Source organism: Pavona decussata, unplaced genomic scaffold (assembly GCF_977016875.1).
Source record: "Pavona decussata unplaced genomic scaffold, jaPavDecu1.1 SCAFFOLD_190, whole genome shotgun sequence".
Lineage (NCBI taxonomy): Eukaryota > Metazoa > Cnidaria > Anthozoa > Scleractinia > Agariciidae > Pavona > Pavona decussata.
Genome location: NW_028145599.1, coordinates 777,103 through 799,807, shown reverse-complemented (window position 1 = coordinate 799,807; position 22,705 = coordinate 777,103). Strand labels below are relative to the sequence as shown.

At 38.9% G+C, this 22,705-nt stretch overlaps 2 protein-coding genes across 10 annotated transcripts in view; one reads left to right on the top strand and one right to left on the bottom strand.

Moving 5' to 3' along the window:
- LOC146462219 (nuclear pore complex protein Nup107-like) overlaps positions 1 to 3,206 on the top strand; it is a 29,962-nt gene extending 26,756 nt beyond the window's left edge. Inside the window, exons 36-43 of one of the 2 annotated variants that reach the window (XM_085085933.1) lie at positions 327 to 380; positions 471 to 545; positions 879 to 923; positions 991 to 1,059; positions 1,956 to 2,069; positions 2,353 to 2,403; positions 2,883 to 3,007; positions 3,038 to 3,206. In XM_085085933.1, coding sequence (XP_084942059.1) covers positions 327 to 380; positions 471 to 545; positions 879 to 923; positions 991 to 1,059; positions 1,956 to 2,069; positions 2,353 to 2,403; positions 2,883 to 2,993 — 519 coding nt within the window. In that variant the 3' untranslated portion in view covers positions 2,994 to 3,007; positions 3,038 to 3,206. Of the gene's footprint in view, positions 1 to 326; positions 381 to 470; positions 546 to 878; positions 924 to 990; positions 1,060 to 1,955; positions 2,070 to 2,352; positions 2,404 to 2,882 lie in introns of both variants that reach the window. The other variant, XM_085085932.1, reaches the window with a different exon arrangement.
- Positions 3,207 to 6,284: 3,078 nt separating this feature from the next.
- LOC146462218 (alpha-1B adrenergic receptor-like) overlaps positions 6,285 to 22,705 on the bottom strand; it is a 30,678-nt gene continuing 14,257 nt past the window's right edge. For 4 of the 8 annotated variants that reach the window (XM_085085951.1, XM_085085949.1, XM_085085952.1 and 1 more), the window contains 3 exons: positions 17,031 to 17,095; positions 10,706 to 10,769; positions 6,285 to 7,826 (listed from right to left, as the gene is read on the bottom strand). In XM_085085951.1, the coding sequence (XP_084942077.1) occupies positions 6,739 to 7,824 (1,086 nt within the window). In that variant the 5' untranslated portion in view covers positions 7,825 to 7,826; positions 10,706 to 10,769; positions 17,031 to 17,095 and the 3' untranslated portion in view covers positions 6,285 to 6,738. Of the gene's footprint in view, positions 7,827 to 10,705; positions 10,770 to 12,054; positions 14,083 to 15,811; positions 16,006 to 17,030; positions 17,096 to 17,546; positions 18,184 to 21,939; positions 22,336 to 22,705 lie in introns of those variants that run through there. The other 4 variants (XM_085085954.1, XM_085085955.1, XM_085085956.1 and 1 more) reach the window with 4 other exon arrangements.

The window sequence follows — 22,705 nt, the reverse complement described above, 5'->3', positions numbered from 1 at the left end:
CTGCAAAACAACATCGTGAAATGACCACATTCAAGGTTTTATGGAAAGCGTGAACGCATGATTTCTCTTCCTGAACTTTAAAGCCACATCACATAGTTCGGCCACATCATGACAAACTAAATGAGTAGAAATCATGGCAAATTTATTCAGAAAAAGCGAATGTAATTTTTAAGTTTCTTTTGCGTTGGCGTCGTCGTTGTCTCTGCTTAAGGTCTGAACGCCAGCAACCATGAAACTTTACCCAGATAAAGTGACACGAGGTTTATGTGTAATCTAATTGTGACCAACGTGTGAAGACTGATTCTTGGTCAATTGTTAATCTGTAGGAGGCTCTGGATGCATTCAACGACTGGTTTCAGCACTTTCATCACAGTGTACCAGTAAGTATTACAAACGCCTTAAGTTTTTGCAAACGTGAACATTAAATCAGAAGAGGAATTGTTATTCTTTCCATTTCATTTGTGTTATAGCCAAAACCACGACACGAAGCGCACGCTAATTTCACCGAGAAGGTGGCATTTGAGCAGCGCCTCAAACATTACGAGGTAAGAAGTCTTTGTTATATGCTATCAGAGTATTGACACTTGGAAAATGAAATAAGCATTACAGAATAAACCAAACGGGCACCATAACAAAACCTCAGACGTACTAACATAAGAATTAAAGAACGCCAACCGCAGTCTTTAACTCTTTCACAATTTTAAGTAACAACATTGACAAATTTACAGTTCAGTCTTTGAAGCGGGAGAGATTAATGGAGACTGGCTGGTTTCTATTTTGTTGTGATATATGTGCCCATTTCTCTTCACACAGTCTGAGTTTCCAGTGTTCATTTTAGTGTTTTCGTTATTTATATCAATGTTCATTTTTTACAACAGGTGGAATTTGGACGATGGAAGAACTCGCTGGACATCCATACAAAGGTACATTAATTTGATTTCCTTTCGTTGTTTAAAATTTCAATTCAGTGATGTTTTATTTACTTATCAGGCCACAGTGGAGAAGATTTATAACGTTCTTTTGTTCCCTGATGGAGGTTGGATGGTAGACCAGAGGACGGTATGTCTTACACGCTTAGTTTTGGATATTTGTTTGCGTTTCAGTTCCACTTCTTAGCTTAAAATGTATGATGCCTGGGAGCAGGTGTCAATGTCCTTGACTACATGCCGTTTATTTTTAATTTAGCCTCTCGAAAATGGTTGTTCGCGTCCACTGCGAGCTACCTCGGCCATTAAGCCATAGCCTTGAGTACTGACGAGCGGTGGGAAGCGCGGTGACCTAATGGTTAGCGCCTTGGATTCCCAGATTCGATGTCCGGTAATTGTGTTGTGTTCTTCGGGAAGGCACGTTCCTCTCACATTACCCTTCCCACTCAGGAGTATACAGCTGTTTCGACAAAGGTTGTCCAAAAAAGCGTAAAAGCGTACGCGACGATGCCTAAAGGCAGTCTGGGAAATACCCAATAAATTTCAATAAAAGCTCAGAATCCATAATGCCTCTACCGTACAGCGAAGACTTGAGATGGCCGGCAATATGGATGATTTTATTGGGCATTTCCCAGACTACCTTTCGGCATTTTTCGCGTACTCTTTTACGCCTTTTCTCGACAACCTTTGTCGAAACAGCTGTAAATGAGTACTGGCGAACAACTGTCAAGGAAACTTGACAAAGTGCTGGAGAGAAAACCTGCATTCCATCTATGAGGAGTAACAATGCTCCTAGCCACTGAACCCTACAGAACTGACTGGGATATACTCAAGCTGTAGTGGGTCACTAGGCTTGAAAGGGTCTACCTTTAGCTTGCGCTGTTTATAATGTAACTTCTCTATATCCTTTGATAACGCACTGAAAAAAGCGCTTCCGCCATTACATTCAAGCAGCCGACCATCTCAGTTGAGAGAACAGTCTCGCAGGGTTGTAATAGATGATGTTGAGTTCGAGATGTTTGTTTGCAGGAGGAAGATGATGCAAGTCGTACTCATCAACTGCAGCTGTTGAGACAGCTTTGTCTTCCGCTCATTTGTTTTCTGCTTCATAACGTGTTGCACTCCACTGAACAGTACAAACAGGTTAGTGCTACATGGCTTGGAACATTTGCTAGGTAGATTAGAATGGTCAATGATCAACGCGCCTGAAACCGAACATTAGACCTTCCGCGACATGAATCTCAGCTTGTTGCCTTAGAAAACTGCTGCTATGCCGCCTCTGAGATTGTTTTGGTTTTGCTTTTATTGTGGAGACGCGGTGGAGTAGTTCATATAGGGATATTGAAGTAACTTGTAATGAAACATGCATCCTTAGGAGTTAGGGGCTGTAGAAACAGGCTTTTTACTCCTACGATTTACATTGCAGTGTTTACAGCTGGCTGATGTTATCACCTCTGAACAGTACCAGCTTTATGAGGTAAGATTGCGCTTCCCCGGCCTTTTGACTTGCCGCTGTATTCCACCCACAAGCACCGAATGAAATTCTAGCTGGGAAGAGTAATAAGGCACTTATGTTAGTCACTCACGGTTACGTATCTTTTCTTTCAAATTGAATCAACCTCAAAACTAGTTAAAGTAATCGAAAACACAAAAGGGAGAAGTCTGTATTGGAGTCATGGAGGTTTGCGATGGTCAAGTTTCAAACAGATTACCAAACATATAACTTAGTGCCCGACATAATTCAATTTTGGTTTCGCTGGTATGAAAAGTAACCTGTCCTGGTACTACTTGTTATAGGCTATAGCCTATTGTAGTTCAGCTTTCGTGAAAGCCTTGAAATAGGCCCATAACACGGTATTTGTCTATGCAATAAGGCAATTCAGAGATTCAACTCAATGTCGTGGTACAAGCCAAACTTGTGGAGTAGTTGTTTGAAATGATTGTGTGATCTCACAGGTATTCAGGAAGGACGAGTTACAGAAGATGCTGTCGTTATTCAGGGATAGCTCGCTGGCATTGCTGGGAAGCAATCTGGATCCACTCGGTTACGATATGGCGCACAAATGACCTGGCTAGCAGCATCAGACTGTGGTAACATTAATAACAGCGCTGTTTCCTTGCCAAAACTCCGCTAAAGCAGGGGTTTTTGTGAACTAAAAACATTGGAACTCTATACCATTTATTTTTCTAAACGTTTTTTTTTTTCAGCCATGGAATGTGTAACTAAACATAAGGATTTGCTATAAAATGAAAATCATGACATATTGTTTGAAACCACAATCGTTCTGGGAGTATTTCTGTCTCCGTGTAGTTAGATCAATAGCTACCAATCAAAACCTTTTCTTTGAATTTCCACTCCGTCATCAGCTCATCCCAGCTCCTCATCTAAAGACGCACCAACTGTTTTTCGTCCCTTCACACCTGCTGACAGGTTGGGGTTAACTCTCGAAACGAGTGAGCACGATACCTGCGCAGAAATTCGCAAGCAGATCACACTGTAATAATTTCAGGTCCCGAGGGGTGCAAACAACACAATGGCGCAGGTACAGGTAAATGGCGTCAAGTGGGGACAACCAAGATTGATTTTGGTTTGCCCTCTCATAGACCCTTCTCCAAAATGGCGGCCAAAAATTAAAATAAGTAAAAATTAAAAACGTATACAAGCACTAGAAAGAGCACTTTTACTTTAGTAACCCTGCAAAGTTTCAGCATATCAGGTGTAATATCAGCTGAGAAAATGTAAGTTGAAAAAAGAAACATTTACAGACGTTTTTATGACTGGGGGCATGACGTATACCCCCAGTCATACAACGTCTGTAAATTTGTCAAATTTCATTTTACATTTCCTAGTAAGCTGATATAACACTTAATATGCTGAAACTTTGCAAGGTTACTAAAGTAAAGGTGCTCTTTCTAGTGCTGGTATCAGTTTTTCATTCAGTTCAATTTTAACTCATTCAAATCTGTTGCCGCCATTTTGGAGAAGGGTTTATTAGCTGAGAAAGTGCAAATGAGCAAATGCGAAATACTTTCGACACTCAATTTAAGGAGGCGTGCAACAGGTTTAGTGTATATTTTGAAATTATAATTCGGCATAGAAGACAAGTTTCGATTTCCTTTTTGCAAGACCATTTTTCAACATTTGACTGAAGTTTGGTTTTTCATTGGTTTCCAAACAACAGCATTTTAGAGCAACGGTGATGCGGAGCCCTTCATTTAAAATAATTTGTTATTTTGGAATCTAGTCAGACACTTAATGACGAAGCTTTTTAAAAGGGCTTTAGCTACTCAACCTATACAAACGTTTAGGTAGGTGAAGAAAAAAATCTGTAGGATCGACTGATTTCGGTCGTTCTTCTTCTTCTTCTTCTTCTTCTTCTTCTTTATTTTTTTATAAATATTTCACGAAGAAAAATGAAACCCAACACTTTCTCTTCTGTTCAAAGAACTATTATTTTTTTGTACATTGGGCTTTTTGGGTGGTGGCAATTTTTAACCTGACATTTATGCTTGAAAACTACTAAAGTAAAGCACAAAAACTCCTCAGCGATTCGAGTGCTGACGTTTCGAGCGTTAGCCCTTCGTCAGAGCGAATCGTGGAATTGTGGGTTGTGTGTTATCAGTGGTTGGTGGTGGAACTGCGCTATTGGTGGGAGCATGGTAACGAGGAAAAACAAGAATAAATTAGTCGGATGAAAAGCGTTCGTTGATTCCGTGGGGTTGAAGGGGGCCGATTTAGAACATTAATTTTTGTTCTAAACTTTTGCGGCTTTCTGTTAACACAGAAAGCCGCAAAAGCAGAGAAATGCCACAGACTGCCACTTGTTTGTAACAATGGTTACGAAGATTAAAGTGTCGAGCGATAGGGGCTGGGGGGGGGGGGGGGTAGAATTTTATGGGGAAAAAGTGAAAATTTAAGATTTTAACGCGATTGAAGCTAACATTTTTAAAGGACGAATGTAAATTGTACCAGTTTCAGCAACTTGAAGTTCTTCAAAATGATGCTTTTGACTGCATGGTTATGTTTTAGTTGACATTTGCAGTGCTGACTGTCGGACGTTAGAATTATAGTGCCTTTATAGTTTTTACGTTCGAGCCGGAGTTTTAGACTTGAGAACCATTTCTGGTGCTAGATAAGGTGATTGCTTTCTATGCGTAATTTTGCTTTCAAAAGACAGAACAAGGCCAAGAACCCTATTGCGAGTATCCTTAATACAGAAATCGTTTGATGAAACTGTTCTTTTATTCGGTTTTTGTGGTATCCGTGAGTGTTATCAGCTTCAGCCTGCGGCTGGAGCTTTTAACATATTTAACGCTGGATGTATACAACCTCATCTGTGCGATTATCAATCAGAAGATGTTGTCAGTTGGGCCCGGCGGGCGGTCTTTGTCACAGAATGACACATGTGAGTTGCCAGAGGCTATAGGTAACTTGCTATTTGTACATGTTCGGAGTTATGACTTGTAACATTAATCATATCCGGTTTGCTGATTTGACTCCATCGAGGCAGAACGAACTATCAGAGGTTCAAAATTCAAACGCAGATATTATAGCTATGGCGGTATTTATCCATATTGCAAACATTCCCCACCTTGTTGCTAAATGCCTTCGTAGTTTCGTTATATTCGGTCTTATTCATGATTTTTTAGCATCGTGTATTATGAAATGTTTCACTTTCTTTTTTCTGCCGTAGGTAAGTAATTTTAAAGATCTACATAAACTGGCGTGCCGGTTATGAAAGCAAGCATTGATAGTTTTGACAAGAAATAATGGTCGATTTTCAAATAATAATTGAAACTAATCTAGAAATTTCTTCCAGTTTCTTCAGTTAGAAAAAACTGTTTATTTAAGTGTTGGAAATTAAAACGAATCCTACAAGTTTGAAAATCCATTGATATCTTTGACATTTTCGTCCGAGGTGTTTAGACGTCGCATTCGCTGTTTCGGCTTTAAATTCTTCGACTTTTTTTGGGATTTGGTTGACAAAACGTGTTTGGAGGTTTAAACCATATAACTTGAAACAGTTAGAAGCAATGAAAATATTGATAAACAAAAACAAATGGCTTGTTAATAAATCCGTTTAAGAGTGTTGAACTTCAGCGACGAAGAGCCTATCAGCAGTGCGTGATGTACTAATGTATAGCCAAGTTTGTACCCATTTTTTCATCTATAGCCGGATAAACGTGTAAACTATGAGAGCATTCTGTTTTGTATCAGGTCGTAATGCAATCAATTTATGTACTTCAAGTTTATGCTTCGCTGCTAATTTGTAAACGACTAATTTATATGAGCTTTAATTGGTTTGTGGAGCGAATTTTAATATGGTATATGATAGAGTGCGGTGACACAAATAACTGGTATCTTTTCGTCGGTACTTTATTTTTACATACGGCAAATACAATTCTTCTAATATGATATTAACATGTTTTTAGAATTCAACAAATTCTTTTCCATTGCATTATTTGTTATTCCCTTCGGTTATTTACACTTATCTTGGGTTAAACAACTGTGCATTAAAATATTTTCACGTTTATGCTGAATGTTCGAGATGTTTAAGAAGAGATAGCAGTTATCAGCCTTTCGAAAGTATTAAAACGTCCAACGATTTCGCTCTTCGAGTAGAAAGAGAGATCTTGCGCAAACTTTACTTAATATTTCTTTTTGTTTGATCTTTGATTATCCTTACTGCCTTTCAGAGTCATTGTTTATGTTATCGCTTCAACCACAATTTTTTCATTTCCTTAAGAACAATGCTAACTTCAACAGTCACCTTTTTTTCTGAAGACCGTCATAACAAGAGTTGTCGTGGTCTTATGTCTCCGGCTCCCTCAAGTTCTCTTTTAGGGGTAAGTTTTCGTTCACGTCCTCAATGGCCCTACCGTTTGGAGTCGTGGGAGCGCTGTGATCAGATGATACCTCCCGATGGGTTATCGCGTGCGTTTCAGCCATGCTCAGCCAGCTCGTACCTGTCGAAGGGTCCCTGTGATCTCTCATAATTTTCATCCGACAGCGACGGAACAGTTTTTTGAACGCGTTTCTGTAAGTTCTGTTTAGACATGTGTAAATGACCGGGTTTAAGCAGCTATTTAAGTACTCGAGCCATTTGGCGACGTTAAGGAAAGTGATTGGGGGGGACTTACGATTCGCATACGATAAGACAATTATGAAGAACGGCAGCCAGCAGATCACAAACCCTCCAATCACAACCGCAATTGTCTTAGCGGCTTTGATGTCCGTGGCGTAGTTTCTGCCAATTCGTTTAGCCTGGTATCTTGCCACAAGGTAGATTCGAGTGTACATAACCAACATGATTACCAAAGGTAGAAAGAAGCTCACCATAGATACGAACCATAGATAGTTTGGATATGGCCAGTTTTGTTCAGGTGCTGAAATCAGCTTTGAACATGAAATGGCGACAGCGTAACACCATACGAAGCATATGATGTAAATAGCGCGCCGAGTCGTTAGGATCTTAGGATAAGCAAACGGAGATGTGATGGCCAATTGGCGGTCAAAACTCACGGCAGTCAGGTTCATTATAGATGCTGTACCACACAGAATATCCATGCAATCCCAAAACGATTTCAGTCTCTTGTCGTAGATCCAGTCATTCCTGGTTAGCTGAAGCGTAAGCCAAAAGGGCATTGCTATCAAAGCCACCAGGATATCACTGATTGCCAGAGATATGATGAAAAAGTTGCATTTTGTCCGTAGGTCCCTGAATGTGCAAAAGCTTGCAATGACGATGAAGTTTCCTCCAAGAGCAACTAAAATCTGTAGCGCGACGAACACGGCTGCGACAATATGTGTTACGTCTGGGTCAATCTTGGTCAGTTTAGTGGACATATCGGTGAATACACGTGGCGAGGCGGTTGTGATATTCCCTCCTATATCCATCCCTGTATCAAAGAACACAAAAAGTATTACAGTCCAAATATAAACAGATGTTAATCCTGCGCTGGAAAACAAACAAGGGTCTTACAAGTCGGGACCGGATGCAACCTAGCTGCTGACTGGAAAGTTGTTGCTAATCAATTTTTTTTTTCAAAATTCGTCAAGAATTGAAAACGCGGGATAAATACGCTGTTATATACTCTAGTTTGCACTAAGTGCGTCGTAATAACGTGCATCGATGTGAAACTAATGACACCGGTAGCTCATAACACGGAATCGCCGCAAATTTGCATGATTTTGCCAAAAACCATTCACGTGTAGTATGCGATTGAACAAAGCTACCTAATGTGCGATAACTGATGTACAAAGAAGTTTAACAGCAAAGTATAAGCGGAAGCCTTTGTTAAATTGCTGTTTAGTGCGATAAGTATTATAGTTCTAGCCCATGAAATTATTGTTGTGAAACGCACAAAAGGGCATTAAAAGATGGAGTCTTGCTGTGCTAATAACAACTTTGTTTAATAAAAGCAAAAATATTCATTTTTGTCGACTGCCGTACAGCTGTCCGTTAAGATGTGTCCATTTAGAAAATATTAGTTTCTTTCTTGAAGTATATTATGTGAATCAAGCGTGTTAACGCTTTGCAAATGGTAATATTTTCATCAGATGTTCAAGTTTGCCTAAAACGTAAATTTTTTCTCTCATTGCGATGGATCATTTATGGTCGTGAAACACAAATATTTGTTTGAGCTGATAGTTCTTATATGTTATTTCCATAGTCGGGCAATTTACTATTTAAGGCAACAGAACCATTGAAAAGATCAATTTAATATGATAATTGCGTTTGGTTGTTATGTTTTGAGTGACTGAGTTCCTCAGAAACTTGAACAACAAAGAAACTTCCGCAGTCTTAATTTTTCGTCCCTCTCCCCAATCCCTCCTCGTTCACTTTTCCAGTTTGCACAAACCACTGGCACAACCAATGGTTCGCGCAAAATGCTTTTAATTTTGCCAAATGACTAAAATGTGGCGCGCGATCTTGATTTGGAAGGAGTAAAACATCGTGCAACATCATTGGAAAAAACGCTTGTTTCTTTTGGCCACTGTGTTACTTTTATTTTTGATTTCCATCACACCTCTTGTGTTACCGTTGCGTGACACTACTAATTGGTAACAAAGCGAAAAGAATCATGCCTCTTGTTAACCTAAAATCGGGATATAGGTTTGTAGTAATTTCGTAAATAAGTTGTTATCGCCTTTGTCGATCCATTCGTTACTATTCGCTTCTTTGTCCAGAGGCCGGAAGTTTCACAGGCCTTCGATTTGTGTTGTTATGTGATGGTTAATATAAGCTAAGTGATTTCTTTTCATTTTTTCATGTAATTCGGGTTTAGTGCTGGACAGTTGGTTATTTACGTATAGAAACTGAACGCTTTACATTTTTTTCTTTTTCTCGGCGTAAAATTTTCTTCCTCACGGTGCGTTTGCATAAGCCAAGTGTTGGCCCATGGTGTTTTTAAATTTTTGTATTGCTGTTGTATTTAGGGGAATCGTGGTTCAATTAGCGATCTCGAATTTTCAGGCCTCGAGCTTACGCGACAAGACAGAAAGGTTGTATGGGAAGCTATCATCTTTTGAAATTCGGCTGTAATTCAAGGTTCTCAGAGGAAATACCATAAACATTTGCTTTTGTGATTTATTTTCTGCAGGGTTGTGCCATATCTGAGATTGGTAAATTTATTATTAAATTAACGAATCACCTTGCATTCTTGTTGTGTAGGTTTTCCGACAACGTTCATTGAAATAGCTGTTTCTACCCCGAGATCCTACCCCGTTCTCTGATACAAATTTCCGTGCAAGGCACGGGGAACCAGAACTGACGCTAACTTTTTGCGATTGATCGCCGTGAAGTGGCGTTGGTGTTTTTTCTTTCTGTACTGAGGACCAAACTCCAAACTAGTCTTTAATGCCCTCTAACGTAATTTATTGTGACTCAGAGAAATATATGGTTAGCTTGTAATAAGAAATAACACTTGGAATTAAGACGGTCACGAAAATTAAAAGAAGATGTATGTACAATGAAAGATAAGATAAACCTGACCACATTTTTATTGGACCATAACCCGAAGTGGCGACTTTCAAAAACCCTAATGGTTATTATATACGTGTTTGTTGATCTTTTTATCTGGGCTAACTTTTAACAGAAATGTCTGCAGAATTCTTGACTCTTGTATGTCATATCTGTGTTTTAGGTAAATAATTTCACGGCGAAAAAAAAGTCACATTCACGCTTTTTAAGGGAACAAATGCCAAACAAGACAAATAATCACCTGTGAAATTGTTTACTTTGCATTATTTCTTACATAGTACTGTGACTGTCATATATTTGCTTTTCATTAATTCTCTCACGGGGTGTTTTACTAAAGTTTTTTCCGTAGTCCGTGTAGTATTTTATGTGAAATAGTAATTACGTGAAGAAACAATTATCGCACTGTACGACTTGGTAGGAAATAGGATGCGAGTCTGTCATCGATCAAAGATATCAGAGCAAAAGCTTCAGTGATCCCCCCAAAACCGCAGCATTTTCTGTTCGCTCTGTTTCATTCGAAATTTAGTTTGTAAGTGGTAGAGAAAATTCATTAAAGGCGATAATTGACAAAGTGCTGGCCAAAGCTTAATCCTGCCTGGTACAAGAGACATTACTAGAAATTAAAACTTATTTCGATAATTGAACATTTCCAATTCTTTATGCATGCGCACGTTTTTAGTAAATGTTTTTTACTTACAGATCTTGCCGAAAGCTATAACGTTAATTGTTAGAGTTTGTGTTGAAAGTGGAGAAAACGAACACAATTTAGACAAATTTAAACATGGGTGCACTTACCGAAAAGAGGCCTGTGGAAGGATTTGCCTGCGTTCTTCCCTGCTTGCTTTGCTTTCAGTGGCAGCTGCAATGTAAAAACATCTGATAATTGATCAAAACATTAATTCATTTTGTTGACATTTGAAAGTAGAGAAACCTCATGAAAATCGCAATTTAAATATACCACAGAAACTCCAATCAGAACATTCCAATTACTATGGCTAAACCAAGACGTTCTACTATCAACTCCTTACAACAATAATGATATGAATTCTTATTATTGGTTTGCGGGTGCGAAAGCTGCATTGCGCCAAATTTATTCGTGGCAAAAATAGCTGTTTTGCGTTACGCCGTATACCGCCATACCGTGCTATAAAACCAATCTTCCTTTTGATCGTGTTCATTTTACAACAGCATGCTGTCTTCCACGAAACAAAGTCTGTTGATTCCGAATTTTCGATAGCAGGGCACGTTGAAAGGCGAAAATTAATTTGGTGTCAAATCGCTTCCGACATGTTCTGCTCACGACAAGTAATTAACGAATTGCCTGATATGGCCTCTTATTTGAACAGAAGAGGAGAAACACGTAGCCATGGTAACATCACGGAACAGGGGGAAATCCGATAGTTACCGATTATTACAGCAGCGAAACCCCTCCCGACGGAAATCGCCAATAATTTTCAGCAGCTCATTTCTCCATAACATGCCTACAGATCATGAGAATATAGCAGTTGATCGCAAAAATGGAATGTTTTGATTTGCGAATATACAGAGTACACGAAGGAGAAATGCATGTTGATCCTTGAAGAGTTCAAAATATTCAGTTCAATGTGCTCTTGGTTTTCGGTATATTGGACAATGTATTTTTTCTCATCTTTTTTTTTGTGAAAACTTTTCCAGATTTAAGAGTAGTGTTTGCAAGGTTATGTACCAGTTTTCTTGTTGTCTGAACACTACATACAAAATTCGTTCAAAGCAAAATCCCAATCAAGATTACATTTCTGTGTGCAGAAGACTTAGCAGTAATAACTTCTCGGCTTAAGTAAAACATCGAGGTCTTCTCCTAGACTATTCCATGAATGATCATGAGTCAGAAAAATTTCGTTCCGATATTCATATACGGACACTTTGGCATTATTTGTGGCATATTTATTTTGAGACAAACAACCTGATTGCATATTTACTTCTCGATTCTTTTTCTTTCCGACTAAGCGTCAATGAATAATGCACATTTATTTAGATGTAGCATAAATGACCCGACAGGCGGATAAAAAGACGCCGGTTTATACCAATCAACATAACTAAACTTCGAACAAATGAGATGGGAATATTCTTTAGTATATAGAGAAATATCGAATCAAACGACTTACCGGAATTTTTCTCATCAGTGATGAGTTAAGCTTTCCTACTGGGGTGAGGTTTTCGCGTTCATGTCAAGCTGACATCGCCAGTCTATAAACGTTTTAAAAATAATCTCTCTCTGACTTTGCACAGTCCTTTATTAGCAAACTTTAATAAACGTTTTTGTTTTCGGCAGGATGAAAGACGTAAGTAAAGCTAGACATAACAAGTGCTACGACGTTTCTCGACAAATATATGGCCAATCAGCCCCACGCTAAGCAAAGAAAAGACTTATTATAGTTATTAACAGGATGAGAATAATTTGCATATACCAACAGTGATCTCCTCTGTCTGCTAGCACCTTTCCCCCTTCATATTGGGAGTCTTAAAATGTACGGTAGCCTGAAGGCCTTGTAACGGGCACTGTGTTACCCAGTCTCTGATTTTTAGTAAGTCCAATGGTTAAAGACTAATTGTCTTTACAAGTCGTGATAACAGAGACAAGCCATTTTCCCTGCTAGCAGAGGTCTCTGACGGCGAGAAGGGAGAGAGACCTCTTCCTTCCCCCGACGTGTTCTCTCATGTAGCCGCCGACCAGATTTTTGGTCGAAACTGACCGGTTTTCAAAACCGGTTTCCGTTAATATGCAATGCGCATGGTCTGTTCAGATTGTACGCTGGAAATTTCTGAGCCCACAGTTGTTATGGCTTCCACTAAGTTTACAAGTTTCGCACTTCAATTGTTACGCGCTTGCCATCTTCCAAATCCTTATTTCGCTTGATTAACGCGATTCTACTTTGCGAACGCATTTCTTATAGAGCCGTGAAGATTTCTTTTGAAAGTCAGGAGTATTATCCAAAAAACCGCAAACCGTAGCTTTCCAATCTCCTGTATTTAGCGATCGTCAGGTGTTCTGGCCGCTTTATTCGAAATTTACTCCGCACAAAAGGCAGTTTCCATCTTTGCGTACAGCTGCTGGTTTACTGGTGTCCATGGAGAATTATGTTCTTTGAATTTGCGATGTCGTTGAGGGGTCCGTGGCAGTTCCACATACAGCTAACAGTAATTTCACACATTGCCCTACCGCGGCTGCTGTTTTGCGCGCAAACCGGTTTGCGAAGCTCGTGTTACATGCGGCTGAAATGTTAGTCGTTGCCAGGAAACACTAGCGCATGAGCGACAGAAGATTCGTCGGAGGCCAGCAGAGGTCTCTCTCCTTCTTGCCGTCAGAGACCTCTGCTAGCAGGGAACAAACCATTGAGCTTGCATAAAAAAGGCGCTGCAATTTGAAGCGACAAATGACATTTTCTGACGTCGCTTTCGTAAACTGCAACCAAACAGCCAAAAACATAGCTAGAAAAAGCGACGAGAGGAGGCGGCTGAAAGTCGGGCTTCCAAAACCATCGTTTCTGAGAGCCTATTTATAGGAGGAGGGCGGCTGATCTGCCTAACCCGGCTACCCTGTGCGGGTCAATATTTCACCCAGTTCTTTACAAAACAAACTGAAGTGTTTACATGCTTGACCGGGTCCTCCTCTCTGCTCACTAGGTCATCGTTTTTGTATGTAAACTGCCAGCCAAGGTTACGCGGCTACCTGGGCTGTGTTTTTACGCGCGTTTTTCATGTTTTTGACTGACTTAGATATGAACTAAACACTGTCAAAATTTGTAACTTTCAAACAGAAAGGGTCCCATTTTTTGGTTACTGGTTATATGAGCTGATTCGATTGTTAAATTTTTCGGATAAACGCTCTTCCAGAATTTTCGCTGAAATATATCGTTTTGAGGTCAAGTGGCGTTGATTATGGAGGGAAAAGCACGATTTAGTAGCATGTATTTACTGGTAATTCGTTTTTCCATGCTGCAGCACGCTTCGATGACGCTGACACAGACCGGATAGGTGGGCTAGACATTTCACATGTAACGGCGGGCTATGTTTTAGCTCTGATAGGACGATAACTCGGTAATCCATCCTTCATTTCACTCGGTAACCCACCCTCCATGGAAACAGGCCCTAACTGAATAGTAAATTCGTTCACAGTCAAGTCAATGCGAAAGTCTGTATCTTGGCATGTACCCCTCTCCTCTCCCCACCCCCTACGCCTCTTTAGTTTGGGAGAAGTAGACATTGTTAATGAAAAGTACCAAAAGGTGCTACTGGACCAAATTTCCTCTTGATTTTAAGTAACTGTGTTTGTAAGAACCACCACCACAAAAAAAAAATAAATAAAATAAAATAATAATAATAATAATAATAATAATAATAATAATAATAATAATAATAATAATAATAATAATAATAATAGATAAATAAAATAAAATTAAATAAAAAAAAGCACCGGATCCTGTAGTAAAGGACCCAATTAGTAGTAAATTGTCAAGCAAATAACAAAAAATGCCCTGAAAAAGAAAGGCTGTGCCTTTCGAAATATTGAAATCAATGTATTCCCTTAATCGTGAAATCAGCCTTGCCTTTCTCGTATGATTAATTTGACACGTTTTCAAAGATCTTTACCAACTATATGATTTACTGACGTCATAGTCAGCGCTTGGCAGTTAGTGGGTGAAGTGGTAAAAAATTAATACTGGGCTAACTGTTAACTGTATTTTCTTTTTTTTTGCCGCCAAATCTCCTCATGTCCACTTTTGGTGGCGTGTTTCAGATTCTGAACTGACCAGAGACTTCAAAATCTTTCACATATCCCTTACACAAAATGTTCAAAGAAAGCGAGGCTTTCACAATAGCCTTTTCCGCAGTTTAGGAAAAAAAAAACAACTGAAAGGGAAAGTAGCATAAGTTTGTTTGCTCGGTATTTACCAAAAATATTAATAACAGCAAAAATGTAGACGCTGTCTTTTATCACTTTAGACGAAAAATTATCCAACCTATTACGCTTTCAAAAAACACCTCTCTCTTCCAAGTTCTCCTCTGCCTATCAGGAGCCTAAACTGAACTGTAAGCAATGTGAAGCTAAAACATATACGAGGGCAAAATACCTTTGAAAGTTAAAGCAATCAGAGCAGACAGTATCGGATTCGTGACCTGGCACAACCCAGTTTACACCAAGGACGGATCATTCGTATTGGCGTGTACTTTTGTTAAACACTAATCGTTAACTAAGGGATTGCGGGGTGTTTCGTGGAAACAACTAAAACCAATCAAACAACAAATTATAGTTTTCGTGATGTATATAGTTCGCCTATGGAGGTAAAATGTCGTGATAACAGAGGTTGTCAACGTATCTCCAGCATTTTCATTTTGCATACGAATAGAGTATTGTAGGGTAACAGCAGTGCGCTGAAAGACGCCTGTAAAAATCTGAAAACAGAAATATCACTGCACCTGCACTGTCGCTATTGACGGTCATCGAAGAGAGCATTAGGGTCTCAGTGTTAAACAAAATATTTTCATGGCCATCATACTTTGCACTTTTAAGGTTTGGCCATTTTTGTCGTCATTAAAAAAAATTGCCAAATATGACTTGTTTTTTAATTGAGGCACCGGTAACATGGGCGTGGTTTAATGACGCTAACGTAAACAAATGATTTGCCTGATAAAGACATGTTTTGTCTGGAAAAGACCCGGAAATGAATATTCTCTGAACGCATGAAGACATTATGACTTGGTGCCACACAGTTGTGCATTGTTCAATAGCAATTACAAAAGGTTTAATGAACGCCTCCAAATCAAAAACGGACTCCTCGAATGCCTTGTTATAAAGTTCAGTATCGTCGCTGAATGTGGTTTTATAGCGTCGATACCACATTTCGGTTCATCGCAATTTACCTGATTGAACTTACGAGATTGAGATCTTCATTCCTTCGTGTCGCGTCTTGCAGCCGCTGTCAGCCTTATCCACCCATTCAACTTGAATAGCACTATTGATGGTCACAGATAGGGTTTATTACGCTCTCAGTGTTTCTTGGGCGTCATTTAACGGCTATGTGTGGACTTGGTCAACATTTATGGTTCATTATTGGCTTGGTACGTGAACTTCCTCGGATGACGCAGTGTCGATTCGTTTAAAATTGGTAATATCCCACTCGAATTTAATATTTTCTGGTCTAGACAATGTAATATTCTTCTGTCAAATGCCTGCTTCAATGATATGAGCGAACCGGTGCCCCGAGCGACGAATTCATTTTACAATTGATATGTTTCCCCGCAACACGCAAGAGTTTCAGCTGACCTTAGATTTTTATTGTCCTGCTGTCATTGTTGCCTATCTTTTCTCGCAAAGGAGAAAGCTACATAGAGAACGAAATATTATATGGTTCCCTTATTGATAACGGAAATTCGAAGGAAATTTTGCGTTGATTTTAGGGATGTTGTCCTCAAGCACAAACGTTTGGTGGTTTCGTTTTTTTCTGAAAAAGGAATTAAAAAAATAAAAACTGGGTTTAAGCAGCCAATAACAGAGAAGGTTAACTCACAATGAGACTAGAATCTTGTTTTGCGGGTGAGATCTAAACATTGCTTTCAGCTGGTGCTTTAAAGATAAAGAAATAAAAAAGCACGCCTCAGGCTGCATGCTGTGTCACTAAAAAAACACGAAGGCAATCATATCGAATAATTGCAAGGTTTGGAAACCGGTGCTCGTTTTAAATGGAAGTCAACAATGTAGTTTGAGATTCCGTGGTGGCCGAACGTAGATTTTGAAAATTAGAAATGCCTGACACATCAAGTCGATTAAAGCTAGCGGATGTTTAGCATTTAGGAAGGGAGATTAACCTAAAAACGTCGATCTATAGTTTCATCTTGTAAGAGGGGAAAAGGCTAGTGAACGGACGAATAATTTAAGAAGCGTGATTGTTAATGTCGATCTAAAACCTGCACGTTGCGTTAGCAAATACGAGTAAATTGATTAAAAAGTGTCACACAATTTCAGAAACCAGAAAATATAGTTGATATTCTTTACAAGTAAGTGTTAATAGTTTTAGGAACAGTTAAGTTTAGTTCAAATAAAATACGCAAAATAATAGTAATAATGATCTCTCGTACTCACATCGCTTTTGAGTTGCTTTCACCTCGACTCTGCTTTCCACTGTCGCTTTCAGTCAGCCGTTCAAACTGCATAAACAGGAAAGTATTTTTCTAAGTTAAATTTACATTTTAATTATTTATTTGATGAAAAGCGTCTAGAGATTTCAACTTTTAACTCTATTTCCGATCAACATGTAAGGATGCAAGCGATGCAAAATGACCACCAACAAGCTCAAATGAATCGACTAGTCACTGGACACCGGATTATTTCATTATTTTTGTCGTATTTAGATATCTCTTATCTTTTAGATATCTCGACATATATGTGGTATTATTCAAGTTTGTTCTTGACATTGAAATTGTAACCTCTCATCTTTAATCACCGTGGTATTATGCCTATAACAGTTTTTTCACGTTTCAAATTTAAGGAGATATTCCTTTTAAATGAGAAAATCTATACAAAATTTGTATACAACATATTTCTTACATGCAAGTATAAACTAAAATTAAACAAAACAGAGCTGAATCCAAAACCTACCAGTTTAAATTTAAGTTTTCGAGTTGTGCCTTCCCCTAGCCTGTACTACTTTCTGGTCAATGTTGGTTTCGAGAGCTGTTTTTCTCGGTTATCTTGTAATCCGCCCAATGCGCTTGAAATAATATTTGGGCTTCGAAACCCGCGTTAGATATACAATTGCATTTAGACTGGAATGTCTCCCGCAGGGGCACCGCCTATTTGATTGTTGTTCAATCAATTTACGGCAGAATTTAATTCAAATGACCAAACATTTGAAATCTGCTAACATAGAATAGCTCTATTCCTGCGGTGGATTCACAATATAAATTAAGTATAATAAAGTTTCGAATTTCACACTTTCTGTGTCGTAAAAGCAACTGGGAGTATTAAGATGAGATTTGCAGAGATTTACTGATAAATAGTCGTCGTCCAGTTTGATTTGTTTTTGAAAATAAATCCGCCTGTGCCCAAATGGAAATAGCAATAATAGTTACTGGCAAGTTGTAATTTCTGGCTGAAAAGGCTGTTTGGCTAAACGATGTTTGCGTTACACTGATGTGTTGGTCATCTCTGAGGCTAAATCAAATTGGTTGCAAATATGGAACAAATTACTCCCTATATACAATGAACAGTGATTAAGGTTTTGAGACGGAACGCATGCGAACACACGGAAGTGTATTCTATAGGCCGAACAAAAGTTGTATATATCAACAAATGGCAAACACTTTTTATTTCCTTAAGCAGTTTTCCCTTTCTATCTTTTGTTTATTTTTTAAAGTTAGAAAGAGCTTCGAATTTGAAAAGGATGTATTTTGTCAGTCAGGAACACAAGCATATTTGGAAACAATCCAAGTTCTCCCAAAAGGAGTTGAAGCTATGACCGTCCGTTTACTGGTCCGGATGCTCTACCATTATCAGTCAGTAAGCGGAAAGTCGTTTCTTCCCGTTTGCATCTTTTCTATTAAGACGACATTTGTTTGATCGTATCTTTGTATTTATCAAAATCATCTTTTTGTAGGTGCGATAGTTTCTGTCGGTGAGATGAAAAGGAATAAACAATACTCTGTTTCGTAAGTGCTCCCACTGACCCACTAATTGGAGTTGAAGTTTGTCTCAAGTCAGCAAACTAATGTGAATAGCCTGACGCCCGAGTAAGTTTATTAAACACTGAACTGTTTTGTCTCTAAAACTCTGGATAAGTTCCGCTAATATTAAACCAAACTGTTAAGATGTCCAGTGCTCTTGTATGTGTGTAGTGCAATAATTTACTTTTGTCAGTTATGCTAAGTGTGTGGCAGATTTAGCAAATTACGGTGTATAATTATGGGCAGCTTGAGCATATCAATAATTTTAATCACAATTTCTTTCTTGCTTGTTTAATTTTAATTCCTTGAGATAATTTGTTGCAGTCCTGAGGTCCAGTGGCAAAATAATGAACCAAACGTAACTGATTCAACTGATTCCCAAACGTCCTCGATCCCAGGACCCTCTCTTTACCTCACCCGAAAAGAGAGAGGACCCTGGGGGCGAGATCGGTGGATAGTCGGTTTGTTCAAAATATTTTAGGCATCCCTGACGTTAGCAGTTGTATGTCACTCACTCAGATTATTCGCTAGTTTCCTTTGCTTGTTGTACTTGTGGGAGGATTGTCTTCTCATACCAACAAACAGTGAGAAAGTAAGGCGGACAGTTAGGAATCCTGTTATGATCCGTGTGCTTATTTTATTTGTCCGTATGTGCATATTCGTATGTAGTCGCACTATTTTTTTTTTACCCTCCTGGTGATAATGGTTGAGGCACTTTCGCATATCAGTAATTGCTATTTCTCTCTTATCTTGCACCTTGCGTATATTTGTAAATCCTTGTCAGCTGACCTTACACATCAAACTCGTGAAACAAACAAATTCATTGAACCTCATCTTTCCTTTGCAAAACCTCTTTAAGTTACGCTAAATTCTAATTGGTTCGTTATCCACTATATTCCGCCATTGTTGCTTTCCCGCCATGCATGCTGAGGTCAGATAATTGTTAAATCGATCAAAAAATAATGGCTCCGAGTAATTTAACTGTACCAGTCATGGAAATTTCACTTGAATTAAGAGTGATTTCTTGTTTGCTAGTGCCATAGTTCAAGTATCCTTTGCCAGTCAGCCAGCAGTGTGAAGCCTCTATTCGCATATTCGTCATAGCGCACGACCCAAAGTTCTTTATCTGTTGATCTTTTTGTTTACCATTACAATCGTTTTAGATAATTGCAACGATCAGTTCGCGACAAACTAGACATATTAAACACTGTTCAAGTTTGAATGCAGTTTTCAGGAAAATCCGATATAAACACAAAAACAAAACTGCAAAGGACATTGCCGAGTTTCCAAGAAATTGTGAAAACAAACAAACAACGTTAACAGAAAAATAAATGAATCCATTTTTGCAAGGATTCATCAGTTTGGTTTATCACCACCAAATAAAAAGCGAAAAGTAGGGTCGCATTGCAAACTTTGACTACAATCGCGATGCAAAATGCTCTGTCCGGCCGCATGGTTAGTTTGGCGGGAGTTTTAATTTGCTGGCTGATTGCCTGTGTGATTGACGTTTGCATTTTGACCTGGTTGAAATGCGACCCTAAGTTAATTTTCATTTCCGGTTGATGCAATTTGCTTTTGAGACAGCCAAAATAAAAATTGGCCGGTAATGCGACCCGGCCCTGTGTTTTATAAATACACTTTAGCCCGCCTATCTAAATTAAGATCATTAAATCTTCTGATTGTAATGGAAACCTCTCTCAACTTGTCATTTTTATAATGGGTTGTTGGCAGTTATAATTTTTATCCTCGAACGGCATCATGCAGTTCGAAGCTTATCGCAGTCACGCCTTAAAGATCTGGTGAAAACTGATTTATTTTTTGGTTGCCGTTGTGATAATTATTCAACTAAAAAGCAAGATGTATGAACTAATAGATGACGTTTGGCGTGAATATCTTTGTAAAGCATTTTTTAGAACCTTCCCAGAATCCCTTGCAACTGAAAAATGCCACACCACATGGAAATAACACTTGCCACAAATATCACTCATATCAACTTTAGTGTGGTGACGTCATCGGTCACGTGACCACGCCCAAAAACGCGTTTGAATTCATTGCCAAAATGTACGGCTATCAATTCGAAAATAATCAATGTAGCAAGAAATGAATAGACATGGCCAGATAGGAATTGATTTGTTCTGTGTTCTGCACTATTCTGCACTATACCAGATCTATTTGTTGGTGTTGTTTGGTGTATGTTTGGGTTATTTTAAGCATGCTCGCTAAGGAAAGGTCACTCCATATACCGGCAGTACGTGATGTGGGCTGATCTGGCCAAGTCTTCTCGGATGGCAAACAGCTGTTCGTTAAACACTTGGTAAATTTTACATCCAACCCACCAGTATACTGCTAGCATGACATGTCATGCAATTAGCGCATTTACAATCTTAAACTACTCACTCCCAATGGCGCCAAGCTCTATGGTAGACTGTCGCTAAAAATTACGACTCATTTTTCCACATATTGTAATACAAACAACGCTCCTGGAAGATAAAGTATTTATTAAAAGCTTTAATTTTAATTAAGGATTTCGTCCACGGCCGAAGTCAGGAGGTAGAAAACATTACTGGTGGCCCATTAGATTAGCTCCGGGACTTCAAATGAGTTGAGGGCACACACAGCCAAGGCACGGCTTGGCTGGAGAGAAACATGACATTCTACACCGTCTGTTCAGTCGCGACAAATAAAGGTTTTGGATAAACATTCAGGTTAAGTAGAACTCACATGTGACATGTCCGCTAATGACGGCTATGCAAGTTCGCTTAAAGAACCATCAAATAAGCTTCATCAGAGAAAATTGTATTTTTGTCTTGAAATCCAGAACCGTCGGGCAAAAAATGAATACATAAACCGCTCAAGTGATAATGGACATATTTTCGTTTGCGACGAAGAAATACAATGCCATAACTTTTATTTGTTTCGTGAAGAATACTTTATTTTTTGCTTTTGCCTTCCTAGCTAGCGGATTTGACGACCCGGAGGTACACTACTTAAATGTATCCAGTAATATTTGGTCAATCGTGAGCGGTCGAAGAGCGGAAGCCGTTGCAATTTCATACAGTCGACAAACGTGCTGCAAAATTCAAGAACGTTCTGCACTTTAGCGGTCCTTGAAGGCACTCGTAACTTCTAAAGTCAGGTAAAAGCTCCCACAGAGCAAATACCTGGCAGCTGATGGCAACAACAAGGAGAAACGTGGAGCAGTCCATCAGGAGACTGCATGTTGTTTGTTTTTTTAAACTGGGTCGCCAATAAACAATGACCTAGCCCGACTTTCGTAAACGTTCTATAAACAATACATGGCTGGACAAGTAAATAATTAATAACCCTACCTGAGTTTGCAAGTAGTGAGTTTTAGAGAAACTTCTCAGCCTGTTTGGTTTTCCCCAGTAACAGCGAACGAAAAACGCATGCTTCCAAAGATAAGAAGGGTAATTTAATTCAATCTAAAATGGAATGCCGCGTTGATAACCATTTGACCCTACTTTTACTGAACAAATTGTTGTTTTATAATCACTAAAAGTATGTAATGCTTGTATACTAAATTAAACGGTTGAAACACGCATCCCTGGAGCAACTGGAGTAATTAGGTTCAGAATTTTCCTATCCTCCTTCGAGTTGGAGCCTTTTTGATTTCGTTATAACTTTTTTTCTCCGACACATTCCATCGATCCTCAACGAAAGCTTCTTTTAACGCGTAAAACTTGTGGCCAACCCAGTTGAAACTTTCATTAAGTGGAACACTTAAAGATACTTAACGTGTGTACTTGACCGTGCAAGCCAAGTCACCAGATTGAAGATTTCTCTAACTCCTGCACACTTAGCTGTACTGCGGGTTTCAGCATGCAGCCCCTAAGTTCAATTATCATGTTAGACCTTATTATTTTAGTTTTTCATTCGTGATCATTTCCTCCACATACTTAACACTTGTGAACTCGGTACTTCAAGCTAGCTAATTTTAGGCCGTTTCGATCATTAATATCTCCATTTATATAGGATACCGTACGTTTGCCGTTTTTTCGTGCATTTTCACTTTGAAATACGATGGTTTCGCGTGCTATCGCGACCCAGCGCTTTGTCACGTAGTGCAAAGAAAAC